The following is a 23,097-nucleotide window of genomic DNA, read 5'->3' on the forward strand; positions in this document are numbered from 1 at the left end:
AAGGTAGCATTATCAGAAAATAGTAGTTCAGTGTCTGTGCTCGATGTACAAAGGGTATAAGGGGAACACATTCCCAGATTAAGACTGGGTGTTTTCTACTATAGTTATCTGACATTTGTTTCTTTTCTTTTATAGCTACTACTTAAATGATGCTATCAGGGACTCAAGGTGATACTACTATTAATAAAGATATGCCTAAGGTTTTCTTTAAGGTAAAATTTGAGACTACTCTTACTTATCCTGAATGTTTATTACTTTCAAGTTAAAAGTAATTCAGTACACATTTGACTGCTCTAGTCAAAGTACTAGATCCTTACAAGAACAGAAAATGTAAGTCATGATTCTTTGTCCCAAATTCTATTTCTAATTTTATAAATTGATCGTACTTAGAATGCTTTTTAATAATGAAGTCCAGTTATTTTAGCATGAAGTTGACATTCTTTCCCTGACTTTTGTCCTCAGCAGATAATAAATGCTTCTGGTTACTTATCTTTTAAAGGCCAGCCCCATGGCTATTTCCTTGTCTTGTCCACTTTTAGAGACGAGAGGAAGAACTGTCAAATGAGGAGGAAGGAATGGAATCTCTTCTCCCTTGCTGTGTTCTTAGCATATTCAACCAGCAAGAGACAATTTCCTAGCTTACTTTTAAAGAAGTCTCTTCTTATGGTCTCTAGCTGATTACCGTATTTATATATTATCTAGAATAGGCTGATGACTTCATGAGCTCTCTTCTAGCTAACACTGTAAGTTTAAATACTAGTATCCTATTCCAAACACTACAAAGATACTATTACTCCTTCTTGTTTTAAATACTGTGTTTGTTTGTTTGTTTGTTTGTTTGTTTGTTTTTAGAGAGGGAGAGAGAGAATCTTAAGCAGGCTCCATAGCAGTGCAGAGCCTGATGCAGGGCTCAGTCTCATGACCCTGAGATCATGACCTGAGCCAACATCAAGAATCGGATGCTTAACCAACTGAGCCACCCAGGCACCCCTTGTTTTAAATATTGTTTAAAAAATCATCTTTATACAATAATCTTATCCCTTTCTTGGTAGCTGAACACTGAAATGCATATCTATCTATCTATCTATCTATCTATCTATCTATCTATCATCTACCTATCTTTTTTTTAATTATTTTATTTTATTTATTTGAGAGAGAGAATGAGAGAGAGAGAGAGAGAGAGAGCATGAGAGGGGGGAGGGTCAGAGGGAGAAGCAGACTCCCTGCCGAGCAGGGAGCCCGATGCGGGACTCGATCCTGGGACTCCAGGATCATAACCTGAGCCGAAGGCAGTCGCCCAACCAACTGAGCCACCCAGGTGCCCTCTACCTATCTACCTATCAATTTATCTATGTATTCTGGCTTATATTTCATAAGCACACAGTCATCTACACCAGTGTCGCCTTGATTTCATGTTGCATATGCTGGATTAGTGGGCAGAATTAGGCATAGGGGATTATAGTTTTACGTGAAAACTATTTTAAGTAAATGAGAATTTTACTAAATGTTTTCATTTACTACTCTGGAATTCTTGAACATTTTCTGTTTGCCTCCCCAGTATTCTAAAAGCAAACTTTCTAAATATTTTTTACTTCTGTTTTGAGCAATTTGCTTATCCTAAAATGTGAATTTAGAGATTTTTAGATGAAAGGTGCTGTATTTTGGGGTGCCTGGGTGGCTCAGTTGGTTAAAACATCTGCCTTCGGCTCAGGTAATGATTTCAGGTTCCTGGGATTGAGCCCCATTTCAGGGTCCTGGGATTGAGCCCCATGTCATGTCCAGCTCCCTGCCCAGCGGGGAGTCTGCTTCTCCCCCTCCTTTTGCCCCTCCCCCCAGTTGTGCTCTCTCACACATACATGCTCTCTCAAATAAATAAATTAATAAATAAATAAAAGTTTTTAAAAAGGAAAGGTGCTGTATTTCATCCATCCATCTACTCATCGACTCATCCATTTACTCACTCATTTATTCATTCACTCATTCATACTTTCCTTTGTTTTAAAATTAGTGCTTTTTTCCCCCAATATATTATTTTAATTAATCTGGGTTTTACATAGTAGTCATTTTACAGGCAAATAAACCTAGGCTGAGGAGAAATTTACTCTTTATGCAAGAACAAATTATTTACTCTAAATTATATACTCTTTCTGCTTTACATTTTATTTTTAGAGAATTCTAAAAATTTAGGACCAGAAATGACCTTGCTGGTCAACTTGTCCAAACTCCCATTTGATCCCCTGATAGTTTTCCCTAACCAGTTTGTATATTTCAGTTATTTCCAATAGAACCATACTCATTATCAAATACCTATGAGTACAGGATCAGTGGGATCTTTCATTAATTGTTATTTTCATAGCACCCAGTGTTTAGTGCACACAGTGGACAAAAATATGAATTTGTTACAATTTTAATAGTACAGTTTGAGTGTCAGTCATGTGCTGGGTGCTGTAAGAGACTGCTATTTCAACAAGATCCAGTCCCTGAAAATTTGGAATCTAAAATTAGAAATGAGAGCAACTAGAAATTGTCCATGGAGAAAGCAGCTCAGTAAAGATGGCTGACAGCATGGATGTTAGGATTGTCAAGCCATTTTCAGGTCATTTTGATCATATTTTGAGAGTTTAAAAATTGACTACTTATTTTATCTGATGTCTATAGTCTGTCTTTTCCTTATATTCCTTCTCTTCTGTGAAAGTGAGTGTATATGTGTGTATGTATGTGTGTGAGACACAGAGAGAGAGAGAGAGAGAGATTGAAAAAGAGAGGGATTGAGAGAAAGAGATCAGAACTAAGACTATAGACCTAAATATGTGGGATGGGGCTGCTCAGGGCAGAAACCTAGGTACTGTGTCCCCTTTCAGGCTATCAGATTTTAACAGATGGATTGAATTTAGGCAGATAACTTTAAAGGGTTTTGATAAAGTAAAATGATCAACTTGGAGATATGGAAGCTACCCCTGAGTTACCTGAGTTTGTTTTTTGATATAAGAATAAATGTTTCATTTTTAACTTAAAATGGATAGATGGATGGATTATTTCATTGATTAATTTATTCAAGAATTTATTGAGCACCTGTTATATACTAAATGCTATTTCAGCCACTGGAGGTAGGAAAATAAGCAAGATAGACAATCTCCCTGTCCTTATGGGTTTTTTATTCTCATGGGGATCTTCCAGCTACATTTCCCTTCTAGAAGGAAGAGGTATCACTAGATCAGTGACAGTGGAAATTAGAAAGGGGCTAAAATGATGGTGAGTCAGTGGAGACAGGCTTTCTAACATCTCTAGTCCAGCTGGGAAGGAAAATAACCAAGTGCCAACTATGAGGTTCAAGCCAAACTAATGTCTACTTTTTAGGAACAGAAATGGAAGAAATGTAAATGTATCGTCTCATAAATTTTTCTAATTCCTGTTTTGATTTAGTTTCCCTGTAGTTTTCTTATGAAGCTCAACTTGAATTACTGAACAAAAGAGAAGGCCAAAACTCTCAGAATCAAAGGGTATCCTCTCATGGCCAAGGGTGGGAATGCCGCCCCCTTAACTCTGGGGCCCCGAGAGAAGTACAAGCTGCAGAAGAAGACTTGGGACACTTGGGTCCCTTCCCTTCCAATACCGAGTGATCTCTTCAAGGTCATTTACCAGATGTGAAGCCCTGCTAGCGAGTACTAGAGATTAGTGGATGAAAAGCAATTTAACATTCCCATTTTTTCTCTGTGATCTTAGTTAGGATATGAGAGACCTTGAGAGCAGAAGGCCTGGATTAAACTCCTAGATCTTCACTCATCTGTTGTGTGACCTTGGTGGATGTCATCTCTTATTGGAGTCTTAGTTTGTTTGTAAAATTGGGTTATTATTGTTCCCTTAACTTTCCTCTCAAGGTTGTTAGGAGTCTCATTGAGCTAATACATGGGAGGATTATTTCTAAGCAGTAAAAGACTATGTAATTGCAAGTGACATTTGCTTTCTTATCTTATCAGTTTTATTACATGATTATAATTGTGCATGGTATCATGTTTTTATTGACATACAGTGTAACACAGAGGATTAAAGGGAAGCTCTGGAAATAGATTCCGTGGGTTACATTTGAACTCTACCAAGTCTTAACTGGGTGACCTTGATTAAGCAATGGAACCTCTTTGTGCCCCAGTTTCTTCACTTATAAAATGAGGATAATAACAGAACCTACCTCATAGTGTTGTTACAAGGATTCAGTGTGTCCATAATTGCAGTGCACTTAGAACTGCAGGTTGCTTAGCATTGGCTCACATTTGTTGTATCTTATATTTCTTATCAAAACAGACATTCTTCGAAACATTGATAATTTCTCTACTTGGGTAATAAGGATACCACCCCTGATCTGTGTCACAAAGAAGAATTAAATCTATTGTCTTTCCTATTTTGAGAAATGACTAAAACCAGACAAACATATAACGTATAACAATTCAGTTGTTGAACTCTTAGATAAAGAACCACAAATAAATTTGTTGTGTAAAGGAATTCACAAATTATTAGAAAGTAATTGTTTATATTGCTTTTGCCAACCTATTTTCACCAAAAATCTGGCAGAGAAAAGCAAAAAGCAAATGGAAGTACCGTTGCTGCATGGGATAAAATTCATGGAGAAAAGTTCTTCTGCCTGTCAAGCTTGCTGTGTCAGAGGCCAGTGAGCTCATATTCACCAAGCTTTGAGTCAGGGGCCTGATCTCAGAGCAGAATGATGTCTGTGAGCAGAGCAGAGTTAGGAACACACTCCTTTGTGTTCCTAACAGGGAAGGACATTGACAATATTCCACTAATGAAAATTTTGTTTGCCATTACAATGTCAAGGTTAATCATTCATTTCAAGTAGATTCAGCCTTCATTAAATACCTCAGGTCCAGGAGTGAATGATGATGTGTATGAATCACAAGGTATGTTTTCCTGTTTTGGGATGTCTGGGTTTTATAGCAGGGACTTGATTTAAATGGATATTTTAATAACAGCATGCTCATTCTAATAGTTTACATTATTATCACATCTTCTTTGAGCCTTGCAGCAGCCCAGTTCAATAGGTACTGCTAGTGTCATGATCACTGACCTGTCTTGCGAATGTGGCTTAGATTAAATAACTTGTCCAGTAGCATACAGCTAGTGGGTGATTAAGAGTCAAATAAGATCATAATGGCATGTCCTGTAAGCTCGTTGAGGGCAGGAAGAATGTAGAGGGTGTATCAAGTTCCCCTTGGTAACCGAACCAGAGCCTTGGAGGTACTCTGTGCTCAATTTAAGGTTTCAAGTGAATGACTACAGTGGTCCTGAGAGTTTGACGTGGGAGTTAGAAAGCTTGGTATGTGAATAAGGGAAAGACTATTTAACATTCTGTGTGTTTTTTTTTCCTTTTAACATATGGGCATGATGAAGACTGTTCATGTTTTATTTGCTTGAGTGGAGGTCAGAAATATAAATACAACTCCATAATTATCCTTTCAATGTGTATCTGGCAACTTTCTCCAAAGTAGTTAAAACTGCTTCCACCCATGATGTCTTCAGAACTGTAAAGGAAAAATTGCAAGTTGTTCAAAAAAGATGGTGGGGCACCTGGGTGGCTCAGTCAGTTGGGTGTCTGCCTTTGACTCAGGTCATGATCCCGGGGTCCTGGGATGGAGCCCTGCATCGGGGGCTCCTTGCTCTGTGGGAAGCCTGTTTCTCCCTCTCCCACTTCCCCTGTTTGTGTTCCCTCTCTCACTGTGTCTCTCTCTCTCAAATACATAAATAAAATCTTAAAAAAAGAAAGATGGCATAAAAATCAAGGTATTGTTATCTCTGAGATATTGCCCTTAAAAAAACCAGGTTGTTTTACCTAAATCATCAGTAGGCTGATTTAATCTCATTCCTGACGCCCAAATGCAAAGATGCTGAAATGTCCTTGTAACTGTGGAGAAGATTGCTGACATTTAGTGGCCTGGTAGGAAAGTTATGAATTTCTGGATATCAAAAAGCTAACTTAAACATTGCTTCAGAACTAAACAGCTGTGTGCATGGATCCTAGATAACTTCTCAAAGGTCTCGAGACTTACATCTTCCTCTCATTGGGGAAACGGAGTCAATAAAGTAAAGGATGCTGAGGATGACTTACAGGGCTAAGTAGCTAAACAAGCCCTCTGACAACAGCTGCAGGAGTGTAAGAAGATGAGTAGTCTCTGTTGTCTAATCGAATTGGAAACACCGTTCTTTTAATAGAGATCTAAAGACAAGAATAGTGTCACTCTCAGAAAGCTCCCATTTGTTGCTTTGATTTTGTTCCTTAAATGCCTGACTTGATGCTGGCATGTCAAGACAGAGAGGAGAACTTCCAACAAGTGTTGTCTGCATTTTCATCTCCTGCCCCATCTACCCTCTTCCATCCTGTGCCACTACATTGGTTACCTTCTGCATCAAAACATCTTCATTTCTTGGGGCGCCTGGGTGGCTCAGTTGGTTAAGCAACTGCCTTTGGCTCAGGTCATGATCCTGGAGTCCCTGGATCGAGTCCCACGTTGGGCTCCCTGCTCAGCGGGGGGTCTGCTTCTCCCTCTGACCCTCTTCCCTCTTGTGCTCTCTGTCTCTCATTCTCTCTCTCTCAAATAAATAAATAAAAAATCTTTAAAAAAAAATCTTCATTTCCCATAAACCTACAGAAAAACCCAACACACTCAAAGATTAGAGAACACACATCCTTTTCCCAGGCTTTTCTTTTGGGATGGTGGTGGGAACACCAGGACTGCAATTCTATGGAAGTGCTAGATTTGGAGAGTCTGAGTTGATTTCTTCTTCTAGTATTACCTACATTGTGTGTGTGTGTGTGTGTGTGTGTATGAATAAAACTCTCAAGCTTTGACACATGAAAAACTTGTTAAAAACTCAAATTCCTGGCCTCTTCTCAGAGACTTCTGCTTCATGTTCTGAGAAACCATCAGGAATCTGCATTTAAAAAAAGCATCTCAGAAGAGTATCATGCATTTTCTTTAAAAAAATAAACAGTCATCATCTCTTTCACTCATTTGGCATTTTCCAGTTTTCAAAATGCTTGCACATTCATATTTAGTTCTGCGAGGTAGATGGGAATGATTATTCCCATTTTGAGGATAAGAAACCCCAAGTTTAGCAATGATTTCCTCAGGGCCTCACTACACACCCCTCGCTTTCCCATCTCCCTGTATTCCTCACCTTAGCTGACCATTTTCTTTTAGGGTGTTGAACTGTAGGAGGCCAGGAGCCCCCAAAGCCAGCCAGTACTATCCGTGTCTGCCTTCCTCAAGAATGAGACAAGTCTTCTGGTAGCCAAGGAAGGAAATTGATTTTATTGATGAAATGTGAACATTTCCCTAATTGACAGTGTTACCAATTGATTTTAAGTAATTCCTCTAGCCCTATTGGGATGCATTTTCGAAAATGTATTCAGCTTCACTTTTGGAGAAGAGGTGTGTGTGTGTGTGTGTGTGTGCGCGCGCGCGTGTGTGCGTGTGTGTGTGTGTGTGTGTCTTTTTCACCTCTCTTGTTCTGTATGGTTAGAATCCCAAGTCCACTGTCCTTATTCAGTCACATTGAACTGCTGCAGGGGATTGTGTTCTGTGTGGACAGTTGGGATTCCCCCCTCTCTGGGTGCCTTGCTGATTCTGTCCTCCTCCTAGCTGTTGGCCTCATAAACCCCCATCTGCCTGTGTATGTCCAGCAGCACCATGAAATATCCAGGCCCCCAGACACTGTAGGTTGTTTGACACAGTGCTCAGAGGCCCTCAATCATCAGTCCTCATTACCTAAGTGAATTTCTGCTAGGTTTGTGCCCACATCTAGAGAGTTCCTGTGACCGCTCTTTAGGGTCCCCTATCCATTTTCAGTAGCTTCCGGGCCTGCGTGTTCCTTGCCCTCTATTAGGATGTTTTGAACATATTCGTGTTTCTGTTGGAAATCATCCATTTAATCTTCTGGCACTACCTTTGATGCTTAGTGGAGAGACTGAAGGGTCAGGATTAGGGCTATCTGAAGATTATAAGTGTAACTAATAGCCACATCCACACCTTAGCACAAATGGAAGGTGATTACTCCTTTATGTTTCCAAAATCTTTCATGCTGCATTTCAACTTGGGTGACAATATCTTCTCTGCTGAGTTTCCTGTAACATCTATCTGTCATCACAAGCATCCTGGAGACCTGACTGCACTCCAGAGCTGGTTGTTGACTGCCCTTGGCCACAGTCACTCTCTCACCCCTCCTGCATTCTCCTCCTTGTGCAGGGTGCTCATCTGATCCCTCATTTTAAGGATAGAACCTGCTTTGCAGCTTTTTGGATAGAACCAAGAAAACTGGGTTTCAAGGATGCAGAAGCACTTCATCCTGTTACAAAATGAGCTGAAGGTGGGGCTCAACATGAGGGCCCAAAAGGCCATGGTTACTTTCTCTAGCGTCCACTGTCTACCTTCCTAAACAGAGAATTCTGTGTGCTCCAGCTTGTGGGAGAGAGGGCGGACTGCTTTTCCTCAGCTCCTCCTCTCCTAACCCCTTTGTGCACTCAGGGTCCTTTAATCGGCCGGTGGTTGTGTTTTCTCTTGGGGGAGCGATGGGACAAAACAGACCTGCAGTTCCTTCACTCTGCCTCTGAGAATTTCTCATCCAAACCTCAATCACGTAGGATTGCGTAGAGAGGAGAAAAGGGGAGAGACAGAAGACAGAGAAGGGGGAGAGGGGTGGCGGGAGGGAGGGAGGGAGAAGAGAGTCTGGGAGCAGCGGGTGCCTGGGAGGGGAGGAGGACCCGAGCGCGCCGCGCTTCCCTGCGCTCCGGGAGCCCGAGCCCCGGCCCGGCCCCACCTGGAGCTCTCAAGCCCTTGGGGGGGGTGGGCGAGCAGTGCCAGAAGTACTCCGGCGGCCGCCAGCTCTTCATTCGTCCCACCCTCCGTCTCCGCGGCTGTGGCCCCCGCCTAGAGTTTCCTGCGGAGCTAGCGCTCCAGCGGAGAAAGCCGGCTGGGCGGCGGCGGCGGCGGCGGCGCCCGGGAGCCAGTGAGGCTCCGCGCGCCCAGAACCTCTGCCCATGAATGGAACTCCGCCCTGAGCGCCCCCTCCGGGGCCTGGGGAGCCGGCGGCGCGGCGGCTGGGGGCTCCCCGCTACCCCGCGGCTCTGAGCGGCCACCCGCGCAGCAAGTTGGGCGAGTTGGCGGCAGCCCGCACCTGCTCCCTGGCCCCGACCCTAGAGTCTGCGTCCGGCTCCGGGGGCACGCTCGATAGCCTCCGGCCGTCGCCCCGGACGGCCTAGGGGCCCCGCCTGCGCTCCCGGCGCCAGACCATGGTGGGCAGCTCCAGCTCGGAGCCGCAGCCGCCTCGAGCCGACGTCGCCCGCAGCCAGCCCCCGCCCCGCCCGAGCCGACGCGCGGGGGTTCGCAGCGCGCCGGTCACTTCCTTCCTCGGCCGGGATGGGCTGCGCGGGAGCGAGTGATCGGCCTCGCGTCCGGCGGGTAATCCCCATCTGATCTGCTGCCTGGGAGCTGCGGACTGCCGGGCCGCGCGAGCCTGGGGGGCCCGGGCACCGCGGCGATGACCTGATCCCGAGCCCGCCAGGGCGCCCCTCCTTCCCTCTTCCCTCGCTCCCTCTGAGCCTGTGCGGAGACCGGCTCGGTGCGGCGGCCCCGGACGGACCATGGAGGGGAGCTCCAGTTAAGGCGTGTGGGCGCCGAGCTGGAGAGGACACCTTCGGCATCGCTGCCTTTTGAGGGGGCTTATTTAAACTACTGAGTCATTCCAGATTTAGGATTCCCTAAATAATCACCAACTGTGCCCGTCTTGTGCCAGAAAGCGAGCAGAAAGAGCAAGAGCGCCCGTTCTTGGGACCCCGCGCATCCCCGGCGCTCGCCTCTCTCGGATTTCTCCCCGAGGGGTGCTTGGCCCTCGAGGATCTCCCTCCCTCCGTCCCTCCCTCCTTCCCTGTCCCTCCTTCCCTCCCCCTCCCTCTCCCTCTCCTCCCGCTCTCTTCGCAGCTCTGCTGGCGGGGAGTCGCGCGCACCGCAGCTGGAAACAGCTGCCCCCGCCCCGCGCCCCTACCCCGGCTCGGGCTCACCGCTCCCACTTCGCGCCTCTCGGAATTCCAGAACTCCGGCGGCCGGCCCCTGGAGAACCGCAACCGGCGCGATGCATTCCGTAGACCTCACCCAGCCGGGACGGACCTCCTAATCTCCAGAACTGCGGGCCGCAGGGAGTTAAATTGCTGCCTTCCTCTCCTTCTCTCTGGCGGTTGGTGGCTTGTTTTCTAAAGGAACGTTTTATTCACTTTTTAGTATTTTCTACCGGGGGCACGCTACCCGCCTCGGTCCAGACTCTGCTTTGTAAACGGGTTTTATATGTATGTATGTGTAGATATACTTTGGACACCTTACAACGCTTGCGCCTCTCCAACGGGGGCACAGCTTGTTGTTTTGGACATCCTTCTTACCCTTCCACTTGCTACTCTGAACGCAGTGTGACCAAACTCCCCACTGCCCCTCGGACGCAGATCGCCTTGGGGTGCAAGTTTGGGGTGCAAGAATCTAGTTAACTGGAAGGCCTGGGACCGCCCCGCCCCCGCTGCCAGCGATTGGGGAAGTTTACATCTGGATTTTCACACATTTTGTCGCCACTGCCCAGACTCTGACTAACCTTGTGGGCGTCGGGTTTTCGGTACTGCAGCCTCCTCAAATATTAGCACTGCCTCCCCGCGCCTGCCCTGTCCCTCCAGGCCGCCGAGGTCCTGCCCTCGCCCAAGTGGAGCGCGATCCCGAGGGCGCAGTGGAGCGCGGGGCCTGGGGCCCGCGCTGAGCAGCTATGGCTGCGGCGATAGCCAGCTCCTTGATCCGGCAGAAGCGACAGGCGAGGGAGTCCAACAGCGACCGGGTGTCGGCCTCCAAGCGCCGCTCCAGCCCCAGCAAAGACGGGCGCTCCCTGTGCGAAAGGCACGTCCTCGGGGTATTCAGCAAAGTGCGCTTCTGCAGCGGCCGCAAGAGGCCAGTGAGGCGGAGACCAGGTCAGTAGAAGCCCAGGCGGTGGGCTCCCCAGAGCTGACACCCCTCTCCTCTTTTGCAAAGCACCTGGGGGCACCCACCGAAGGGAACCAGGATCCCCCTGGTGCCATTCTGGTCCCCCTTCTCCCTTAATTTCCAGATGTCTCTCTTTCAATCACCCTCTGTCAGTTAATAGCTTCTTGTCCCATATTCAGGAAAACACTTTGTATCTCTATGAAACCACGGTTTGACTAGGATGGGAGCTACATATATAGATGCTCGGAGTCCCATAAAGCCTGTAGAATCCTTGAGGCATTAACCATCTCATTCACAGTCTCTCTCTCTGTTTCTCATCCATCCTTCTATCCTTCCAGGGCTTATACTGCCTGCTGAGGACCCAAATATAAAAAACCTTCTTCCCTGTATCTCCCATAACAGTTAGCATAGTTCTGGACACAGACACTTAGTAGACACCAGATGAGCTTAATTTTTTTCTTTTTCTAACTCTTCTTCCAGCAACACATGATACGGCATCTTTTCAGACATTCCAGTGGGTTCTCACCTCCCCACTTTCCCCGCATGCCCCTTCTCTTCCTTTTACAGACTTCTTTTTCCTATTGTCTTTCTCCAGTATTCTGGTTTCTCAGGGTTCTGCTCATTAACATTTCTGCCCTATTGCTCCCATCCTTTGCACACTCACTTTCTTTTGGGACATTAAGGAAACACCATAGTATCTGCAGTTTGGCCTAAGGGAGGGTGGAAAAAGAAAAAAAAAAAAAGCCCAAAACTTTAGACTTATCAGAGATTTTCTTGGTAAGGTCTTTCTGAAGTTGATTCTCTTCTTTGTTCCTAAACTCACATGGTTGGTCTTGGATGTGATCTTTATTTACAAAGGGAAAGTGGATATCTTGAGTTCCAGGGTACTTATTCCCAGCTCAAATCAGGCCAGCTTGAGAGAATGAAAGCGGAATTGCCCAGATTTGTCCTTCCACCAGACTTTGTTGATCCTCAGGGTGTGGCCCACCTGGTCATTTGCAATCTGCAGATACTCTCCTCTTGGTGCGGTCAACTGAAAGGAAATATGGCCTAGAAAGAAGGCTTGCTCTGTGATCAGTTGACTGGTTTAGGTTAGCATCTTTGCAATTCTGACTGTAATGTTCTTCTGGGTTCCAGAAATGAAACATGGGCTAGGGTCATTTGGGTGAGGAAAACATTTGGAAAGTGTGGACCAGTGAAGCTCAGAATTAGTTTAGAAATTTAGGATTAAGTCTTATGAAGAAACCACCTCATTTTCATTTTTCCCATGGGTTTTTATGTCATGATTCACTTCACAGTGGACTCCTTTTATTCTGGGATGTTGATCAAATAGTAAATTTCAGGAGTAAACAAAGAGATCATGATTCCAAGGTGAGACCTACTAAAATCACTTTTGGTTTACATACAATTAATATAGGCTGTTAATTTCATAAAGTGAAGCTTTCTATGAAAACTAGGGTTCTATATTTATAGAGTATATAATTCATATTAGGGGAAAATAAAATCCTTTGTATTGTTGTGCAGGGATAATTTGGGGGTCATCTTCTCTGAGGGCTTATGTGGTCTACAAGGAACTTCAAGGCTCTGAATTCAATGTAACTCTTATATTTCAGCCTTTGAAGTATGTTCTTGTACTCCAGTTGGGATAATTAAGTGATGTTTGTGAATAGATCCTACCCAGCCTCCTCAGTTCTGAACAAGGCAGTAAAAATGATAGGTGGGTGATATTTGTGAATGGATGAGCTGAACTCACCTGATCCTTGTGGAAGTTGATCTGGAGGTGAACAATTTGCATGGCTTAATTTCACATAGGGGAAATTGCTTCCTGTGGCCCTTTCCTTAGCATCTCATTAGAAAATAGAATTTGAGGGAATTGCTGAGTTTATTGTTTTCTTCAGTGTTTATTTAACCTGCTCCTCTTTTTCTTTTACTTAGTGTACATCTTGGCAGAGAAGATCCTGGCTGGTGACTTCTTTTATTTAGCTAAAGTCTCACAATAATAATCTGGCTGAGAGATCACAAGCCCTGTTAAGACATGCCCAGTGCAAGGCCAACATGCATGTATCTGTACACCATGGTCTTCAGTTTGGTCTGAAGCTTAGCTTAGAAGAATGGGAGTGTGGGGTGCGGAAAAAGATTTAGAAAGATGTTAGCGTGCTATTATCACTACTAACAAAGCCAAATAATTAGTCTGTTGATTTGCTGTCAGCAACCATGATTCACATAGCATGGGATGAGCCTATTTATAGAGAGATAGCACCTTCCACATCTCAATTCCAGAGAGGATTCTTTAACTGGATTGGGAGGAAGTTGCTAAACACCAAAAAGAAAAGCTATTTGAGGAAACCTGTTTTATAAGCATTTGATGTTACTTTCACTTAATTGTTGAATTATTCTTGAAATCACTTGCCCTTCTAAGTCATACCCTTATGAACTATAAACTGAGTCACAAATGGTAAGAAAGTGTGAAATGGAATAACTTGTCCTGATAAAGAATTTCCACTCTGAAATTCTGTCATTGAGACACACGTTCCATTGACCAGACTTGCCAAGGAATGAAGCTGAGACAGTGAAACTAAATGAAACATTGGATGGGAAAGGCCACAGCTGTTTTTCTGATTTCACGGCTGACATATTGAGTGTCTCTCAATTTCTTGTCTTAGTTCACCAAGTTCTGATATGTATAAGGTTGAAACTTTATAAACACAGAGGGAGTACGGAAATTACATGGTAAAGGTTTCAGATTTTAAAATCATGATATTGCACAATTAAAAAATGAGAGGTGACAGTGCAGGACCTCACATCATGCAATTCCAGTGTCATGGTGCATGTCAGATGCTTTAATAATGCTATCCCAGGAGCACATGTGATGGCTTATCCTGGGATTGTGTAGCAAACTCCTTACTTAGATGCGAAAACCTAGAATCAGGGCAAGTTGGTGGTTTATAGAAGGTTGTGTAGCTAGACTGGGGCACAATTGGGACTAGAACTAGATCCAGTTGATTTATCTTGCCTGTGCCCTTCACAACACAACACTGGGAAAAGTAGTATAAGAAAACTGGGTGCCCTCTATTAAAGGATGGAAGTAATTTTGTAGATCTTGCATTTATTTTACCATTAGGGATTGCTGCTGTTGCTGCTGCTGTTGTTATTATTATTATTATTATTTTTTAAGTAGAACAAGAATAGTGCAGAGTACAGAGGTAACTGGTAGAAGGTGGTATAAGCTAAGTCGGGCAATTAGGGTTCCAAAATGACCATCCTATAGCTAGCATGCATTATAGCAAGAAAGCAGGAATAGTTAGTCTCTTAGGCACTGCGTGGATTGTAGCTCTTTGGAAATGAGATGTTGGAGACCTTGACCTGGCAAGTTGGCTGAAGTCATCAAACCATAAAAAAGCCTTTAGAACATTTCTGTTTGTGTACCTTGTGATAAAGAAGGGAGCATTATTGTGTTATTATTTGAGTCATTATTCATGTGTGGAATACCTGTATGGGCCAGGCCTGCTAAAAATTGTGCTAACATGTTGACACCACTTTATTTGCTGCATCTAGGTTACTAGTATATCCACGTGAATTACATAGCTCATTCATTTCCAACATTGGTTCTACTTTTGAATAGAAACACCTGTACAAATTGTTCACTCCAAAGCATTTCTATTTTGACTCAAAAGTTACTGCAGGTAATGAATAGCATCCACAATCAAGAAAAGGAAAAGAGTTTGTCGACTCTCGGAATGTTGGAGAGGCCGTGAACCTTGGAGGTCATCCTGTATCACTCTTTCATTTTTCAAATGAGAGCACTCTGGGAAGCACAGAGTAATGAGATAAGCCTAAATCTATGTATTTTATGTGATTTTTAATTTTTTATTATTTTTATATATCATTTAATTCCTTCCCTTAAACCAAAGCATTAAAAAAAATCAGCAATCAGGAAAAATTCCTAGCTTCAAAAACATTAGATATTTTTCATGACTTAAGTATTTGGTTTTCTAGGCCCCTCCCTTTTAAAAATGATGTAGTCTATTTACATTGAGTGGGTAAAATAAATCAAATAAGTGATTATATCTTTTACTAAATTTCGTTGCTTTTCATTGGTCTTATTTTTCTGAGTCCTTATTTCTACTGTTATAAAACTTGTGGTTATTCAAAATATTTCAGTATCCTTCCAACTTCTTTTGGTGGATGTATAGAATTTACCAACACACTCATTCAACATTTTACTGTCAAACACATCCTTTTACTTAGATGAAGGAAACATTACAGAAAATAGAAACTTCAACAAGAAAATTGATGAAGAAGGGGAAAAAATGCTTAATCATGGGATCTGTGGAACATAAATTAGATTTTTACAAATTGAAATAGTTCTGATCAATATATAGATCAAGAGTAGTTTCATATGACGGGTGATACTTTACATTCATAGCAAGTACTTTTTTTTTTTTTTACATTTTTAAAATTTTATTATGTCATGTTAATCACCATACATCATTAGTTTTTGGTGTAGTGTTCCATGATTCATTGTCTGTGTATAACACCCAGTGCTCCATGCAGAACGTGCCCTCTTTAATACCCATCACCAGGTTAACCCATCCCCCACCCCCCTCCCCTCTAGAAACCTCAGTTTGTTTCTCAGAGTCCATCTATTGTATTTTCTTTTTTAAAAGTCTGACTCATGTCTCAACTACAAAATCAGCCTAATTAAATGATATTGGCTTGATGTCTGTTAAAAAAAATAAACAAACAAACAAACAAGCTTTTCTCTTCAGAAACCCACCCTAGGATTTAAACTGATATTTTGTGTGTGTGTGTGTGTGTGTGTGTATGTGTCTGTGTGTGTTTTAATCCTATTTTCTCTACAGCAAAGCATTCTCATCAACAAATTAAGTTTCCATTGTAAAAACATTTTAAAATAGCAGGTACTCTGATCTCTTGATTTCTTTCATCCCACAGAGATCTCATCAAGCTATAACTCAGAATTAAGTCTTTAAAGTTTTAATGAAGCTGATATTCTTGAACAGAATTAGAAAAACAATTTGCAGGAAATGTGGCAGTCTCTGTATTTGGAATATTTTGGAAGATCTTTAGAAACTAAAGCTTTGGCTCATAAAAGTATATGTAGGGGGTACCTGGGTGGCTCAGATGGTTAAGCGTCTGCCTTTGGCTCAGGTCATGATCCCAGGGTCCTGGGATCTAGTCCCACATCGGGACTGCTGCCCCATAGTCTGCTTCTCCCTCTGCCTCTCTCTCTCTCTGTCTCTCATGAATAAATAAATAAAATCTTAAAAAAAAAAAAAGTCTATGTAGGAAAAAGTACTCACCTTCCTAGTATAGCACCACATTGCTTCTGTTCTTGGTGAGAGCATATTTATGCATAGATACTTCAGTGTGGATTTGGTTTGGGGAATTTGTTAATAGTGGTTATGGTTACTTTTTTCTCTTCTCTTCCTTGAGTGCTTCATCAAAATGTGTTTGCTATTGGCTTTTCCTCCTAGAATTATTATAGATTTTATGAGGACTCTCAAAGACAGCCTCATTAGACAGAGGGGACCCAGTTAATTTACTACATTTTGGATTCTATTTGATGGCCTACCCATCAAATTATAGAGTTTTACCTGTTGTGTAAAGAAAGATCCACCATATCATAAGGGCTCTCAAGCTAACACCACCTTCTAAGCGTCTATAAAAAGGAGGAGCCTTAGATACAAAATGTCTGTAAATGAATCATATATAATTACTTCTAATAATAACAATTAACTTGACTATGTGACTTCAGGATTTACAGAGTTTCTTCATAGCTTTTACCCCTTTTGTTCTTTTTAGCAATCCACTGATATGGTTAGCCCCATCTTTGTAATAAGAAAACTACTCTTCAAAGTGGCAGGGAGACTTGTCCAGGTTCCTGGAGTCAGGAAGCAGCTAAGCTGTCACATGATCCCCACTCTGCACACTGCAGGTCATCTGTCTTTATCTTTATTACCTTGTGCTAAGAAGGCTGACTGTGAATAACTCAATTTGACTTGAATCTGGGAAACTCTTTTTGGGTAAATCAGAGAAAGAGTTCAAGGAAATGTGGGGTGTGATGACAGGTTTGCTTTGCTTTGTGTGTGACCTAGAGCCCCCAGGGAGGATCTCTAGCAAGGAGACTTGAAGTAGAAAGACTGGTGGCTGGGTTATTATGTGCTGGTCCCAGGATCCTGGCTGAGCTGTATGTTTCTGCATGCCTGGAGCCTCAGAGATGTTAACGGGTGTGACTTGGGGCATCCAAGCCCTCACTGGGAGACTTGGGTCCAGAGGGGCAGGCTTTCTTGACTTTCAGCATAAACAATTGCTTCAGATATTTATGAATGTAGAGAGGTTAATACCAAGGTTAGGAGAGCCCTGTAGGATTTAGTCTGCCTGTCCTGTCTTTTCTCGTTTTGTCTTTTCATGTCTTTTTAGTTACTTGTTTAAGTGATGTTATAGTAGAGTGATTAAGTACATGGACTTTGGTGTGGGATCTGAATTCAAATTCTGGATATTCTGGATATATTATTTGTAAGAACTTTAGGCAACTTTCTTAATATCTTTGAACCTCTGTTTGCTGACTTGTAAAATGAAGATATTATCTCTAGCATTTGGTTAAGAAACATTTATCCGAGGAAGAGTCATTTAAGCTGAGTTCTGAAGGATAAGGCGGCAAAGAGGGATGGAAGAATGTTCAATGCAGAAGAGAAGAACTTTCTCGTGAAGATTGGGGTGAGAGAATTGAGTGTAGATTGAATAATGAGAACAAGGGGTACAAGTAATGTTGGAAAACCTAGCAAGGGCTGAGTTGTGAGGGATTTTTTTTTAATTTTAATCTAGGATCCATAAGAGTCAGAAATAGGGGCTGATATAATGTGACTTGCATAGTTAAGCAGACACTCTGGCTTTGGAGAGAACAGATCACGGGAGAGCCAGAGTGGGAGCTAAGGAATCATAAGGAGGTTAGGGCATAAGTTTGGACCAACAGTTCTCAAAGTGTGGTGCAGAGGCCCTGGGAGCTCCTTGAAAACCTTTCAGTGGGTCCACATGGTCAAAATTATTTTCATAATAACATTTCCTAATACTGATTATTTACTTTTTTCATTCTGTCACAAGTGTCCAGTGGAGTTTTCCAGAGATTATATAATATATCCACAGTCATCTGGAAAGGCTATTAAAATTTTCCTCCCTTTTCAACCATGTATCTGGGTGAGGCCAGGTTATCTTTATATACTTCAACCACAACAACATATTGCAAGAGATTAAATGCAGAAGCACTTTAAGAATCCAGGTGATTTCATTAAGCCAGACATTTAAAAGATTTGCAAGCCTTATAAACTACTTTTTCAGTTTTTTTTAAATTTTGGATATTATAGTTATGTTTTATTTAGACATACTATATTATTAATATTTAATGGGCTTATTGTTGTTTTTAATAAATAAATATTTGAAACATGTTGTTGTAAGTTCTAAACATGGTAAGCATTAAATGATATAAAGCACATAAACAGAAGATTTTGAGGGTACTCAGTAATTTTTAGGAGTGTAAAAGGTCCTGAGCCCAAGATTGAGAACCACTGGTCTAGGCTATAGATTATGTTGACTTGAAACCTTCTGGCCGTTGAGGTGGTTATGACAAGAGGAGTGGGAGGTGGGATGAGCAGAATCTGATAATAGGTAGATCTGAATCAAGAGCAAATAAGGTGCCTGGATGATTCCTGGCTGAACACTTCAGTAGTGAGTGGTACCTTTGCTGAGGTGGAGAGGAGCTAGGGGAGAAGCAGAGTTGATATGCATTAAATAATACTATTCCCAAACTACAAAGCACTATAGAATGCGAAGGTGAAGATTTGAGTCATGTTATCATTTATTGTTTAATAGTTTTACACTATGATGAAGATCCTGATTACCCATCTGTATAAGGCTATCTACTTTATTCTCGAATTCTCAAGGAAAAATTTTATTAGAGTACTCAAACTCCACTGTTGATCTAGAACTACTACCTTGCAAGGGTAATCCTATAAGCAAATACATTTTAGACAGAGAAAAATATGCAAGAAAGTAGAAAGCCTTAGTAATTTTTCTAGTCTTTTAAAATTGAAACAAAATGTTTGGTAGCTAGTGGACCTTTAAAGACATTTAACCTGGTTCAGTCCTGAATATGTCCTGAATATGGTTTGCATATGTGTGGCACGTAGATGGATTTCACATGTGCGTTTAAGCCAAGTTCATTGGTCTTTACATAATCAAGTGAGCCTGAAAAGACAAACTTTGTAAAGTCTTCCTTATTTTATCTGCCCAATGTTAGTCATTTGATTAATTTGTGGTATTTATATATCTCCTGGCTCCCTGCTTCTAATCATACTGTTGTTAATGTCTCTTAATTGGAGTTTAAGTGATTATGGTCTTTTTAAATGACTTCTCAGGGGTCAGTAGAGAGAGCCCTTAGGCCTAAGACCAAACTTGGCTTTCTAGAGGAGAAGAATGACGCGAGACAAATGGGATCTGTAGTCCAATCACAAAATGTTAGAGTTTAGAGATTACATAGGCCAGCAGTTCTTAGCATAGCTGCAAAATGAAATCACCTGTGAATTTTTAAAATGTGCTAATACTGTACACCCAGAAAATCTGACTTACTGTGTCTACCGTGGGGCCCAGATATCAGTCATCAGTTTTGTTTGCTTGTTTTTAACCTCCTAGGTGATTCTGAAGTGCAGCCAGGGTTGAGAACCACCAACTGTTCCAGTCCCATCATTTCATATCTTATGGCCCGTAAACAAAAAGTCATTATTTTATTCATTAATGCCTTTAAGAACATATTCATAATCCCTAGAAACTTTGTACACTAAATTATAACGATGATCCTTTCTTTTTGCTTATTGTTGAATCTTTCAAGTGTTTAATGGCATCCAAAATCTGAGTCACATAATGTCTGTTTGTGTGCTTTTTCTTTCTGACCAGCATCTGAGTTCCTAAAGATAGGAGCTGTGCCCTGTTCTTATTCGTTCTCATTGCCTAGCATCCTGCCCATGTCACTGTAATTCCTCAGTCACTGGTGAAGAAGTGAGTAAATGATATACGACTCAATGAATCTTACCTTTACAGCAAGCCCCAGAGCAAGAGGGGTTCTCATTAATATCTCCAGTTGTCACAAAAGGATGCTGAGGTCTAGCCAGCCTGGGTGGGGCTCCTCAGGTTCACAAGTCTAGTTAGAAGTACATAGACTGTGGTTTCAACTCAGGTTTGTTTTTCCTAGTCTGTTTTTTCCCCACTCTGCCAGTACTGGAAACAGACCCACCCTTCCTTCCTTCCTTCCTTCCTTCCTTCCTTCCTTCCTTCCTTCCTTCCTTCCTTCCTTCCTTCTTCTTTTTCTTTCTTTCTTTCTTTCTTTCTTTCTTTCTTTCTTTCTTTCTTTCTTTCTTTCTTTCTTTCTTTCTTTCTTCTCTGTCTCTCTTTCATTCTCTTTTTTTTACACATTTTTATTTTTAAGCAATCTGTACACTCAATGTGGGGCTCAAACTCACAACCCTGAGATCAAGAGTCACATGCTGCACCGACTGAGCCAGCCGGCAACCCTGGACCTTTTTCTTTCTTTGAAAAAACAAGGAAACTCTATGAAAAGACATCTAAGGGCCTTTTTAGCTTGCAAGGTCATGAAATAATTCCCCTCCCTTCAAGAGAAACAGTCATGACTGAGGACATGACATACTCATCTGCTCCCTGCTTTTTACTTACACAGGAATTATACAAACTATTTTCCTAGTGTGCTATTTACGATGTTCTTAACTGCATCCCATAGTTTAATTACTTATAATGTGCTATCAGACATATCTTTGTCTGAGCTATTGGTCTTTATTTCTTTTGACCCCAATTTAGGCCCATTCTGTTCCTTCAAGGATTGGAATTAAATCCAGTGTGCTGCAGTGTTGAAGATTTTTTTTAAACCTAAGGTCAAAAAGGGGATTGAAATGAAATATGAAAGATTCAGGAGAGAAAAACTATGAGCTTGTATAAGTTACTATAAAAAGAAAAAAATAAAGATTTCCAGAAGATATTTTTTTATTGCTACTGGTGACTTAAGTGTTTTAATTTTGAGGATTCAAAATTGACCCAGATCACCTTCACAGTGCCCTAGAATTAGATAATAATACTCAAATAATTAAGAACCAGGGACAAAAATTAAGTAAGTACCAAAGGTAGGGATCCATATTCAAATTACCTGGTTAGAATAAGTGTTAGATTCTGTTTTTAGACAAATAGCTCTACCTGAGCCATCTACATAGTAAGTGTTCCATATGTGATATTCTGTTGGAGAGAAGACTTTAAAGGACAGCCACCCAGTATCATATAAAGGGGTTGGAACGGAAAATGTTTGTCAGTGTCTGAGTAATTAATAAAATATGATGATTGGGCGCCTGGGTGGCTCAGTTGGTTAAGCGACTGCCTTCGGCTCAGGTCATGATCCTGGAGTCCCGGGATCGAGTCCCATGTTGGGCTCCCCGCTCAGCAGGGAGTCTGCCTCTCTCTCTGACCCTCCCCCCTCTCATGCTCTCTATCTCATTCTCTCTCTCAAATAAATAAATAAAATCTTTAAAAAAAATATGATGGAAAATAAGGAGGATCTCACATTTCAAGTTTCTCACTATGGAGAGTGTTAAAACCATGTTGTCATGTTTTACTGTTTCAAGGAGGACTGTGGTGGAATTTTGCAATGAGAGTGTAGCCATGAGGTAAACGGTGAGTGGCATATGAGGTGATAATGCCCCAGAAGCCCAGAATTCTAGGAAAGGAAGTCATGTTGATAGAAACCCAGGCTTCCTTTCCAGTCCCTTCCTCATGGGGTATTCCTCTGAGAGACTGGAGATTTGTTTTCTCTTCAGAACGGTGGACAGGGCACCTGTTTGCCTCCTTGCTGAGCTGTCTCCTTGTCAGGCCCCAGGGCCATTTTCCTTTGTAGCTTTTACTCAGGAAAGTAGTCAGCAGCATCTTGGTTGGGCTACCTTCACATTTTGCAGCTGAGGAAAGCAGCACCAACAAGGAAACTCACTCTGAAATGTTGGTTTTCCTGGTTTTTCCACAAAATGTCCTTGTTTGAGGTTCCTGAGTTGCATTTTCTGGTTTACTACATGGATTCTTGAGTAGAATTCATTATGGTTCTGCTAAGGGGACTACCATCTTGGTTGGGAACATGAAAATAGAGGTTCCTTGGCCTACTTCTTATTTTCACCTAAACCATAGTCCTACCCACTCTCTTTCTCATGTTGAGCAAACACATTCAGTCCAAAGCTTTTTTCCATGGAGCTGATGGGTGTACCTGGAAGGGCTGGAGAACAGCGAAGTTCATGCACCTTGGTTTATTATTTGAATTCAAGAAATGCCTGAAATCCTGATAAAAAATTCTTGTTAGAATGGTACTTTGTTTAATACTTTGTCTCATGCCATTACACAACTGCATTTGAGTTGAGTATCTGTGACATCTGCCTTGGGAGGGAGGTGTCTACCTAGTGGGATATACAACTTAAAGTCTTGATAGGTTTGAATTGGAAAACATCAGAGTTCATTACAATCACCCACCTTACAGAGGAGGGAACTAAGACCCCGAAGGGGTTAGTCAGGTCATACAATTACAAAAGGCAGTGAAGACTGAAACTCAGCATAAGCTTATGCCTTACTGTCTCCCAGGCATACATTGTTACTGCTGGTAGAAAGATATGTCCACCTGTTTTTGTTTTTGTTTTTCTTTTGTCTTTTTAAATGCAATTTAAATGTGGATGGTTGCTTTTAAATATCTACAGTCAAGTTATATTGCCAGGTACCTTTATGATATCTGTTTGTCATGGTCTTGGACCTGGGATTCAGCAATATGAGGAAGACCCTGTTCTTTTCCTTTAGGGCAATATATAATTAAGATTTGTTAACTCTGGCTAGATTTGTATTCCTGTGTTCCAAGTAGTTTTGTTGTGTTCTTTTAGAAGTTTCTCCTTTAATGTCTGTATTTCAAGAAAAATAACAATAATTCCTTACTTAAAGAAATTAGCCACAGTCTGTCTTTTAAAAATGCTTGTGTGGGTTCAAA

At 41.9% G+C, this 23,097-nt stretch overlaps 1 protein-coding gene across 3 annotated transcripts in view; it reads left to right on the forward strand.

Moving 5' to 3' along the window:
* Positions 1-23,097, forward strand: part of FGF12 (fibroblast growth factor 12) — a 576,324-nt gene that overhangs the window by 306,766 nt on the left and 246,461 nt on the right. Inside the window, exon 1 of one of the 3 annotated variants that reach the window (XM_054504272.2) lies at positions 10,247-11,002. The exons of the other annotated variants lie outside the window; for them this stretch is intronic. Within the exon in view, the coding sequence (XP_054360247.1) occupies positions 10,804-11,002 (199 nt within the window). The 5' untranslated portion in view covers positions 10,247-10,803. Of the gene's footprint in view, positions 1-10,246; positions 11,003-23,097 lie in introns of those variants that run through there. 3 annotated transcript variants of the gene reach the window in all.

The sequence above is a fragment of the Mirounga angustirostris genome, unplaced genomic scaffold (assembly GCF_029215605.1).
Source record: "Mirounga angustirostris isolate CCGP_5_RB_7025 unplaced genomic scaffold, mMirAng1.0.hap1 SCAF_1, whole genome shotgun sequence".
Lineage (NCBI taxonomy): Eukaryota > Metazoa > Chordata > Mammalia > Carnivora > Phocidae > Mirounga > Mirounga angustirostris.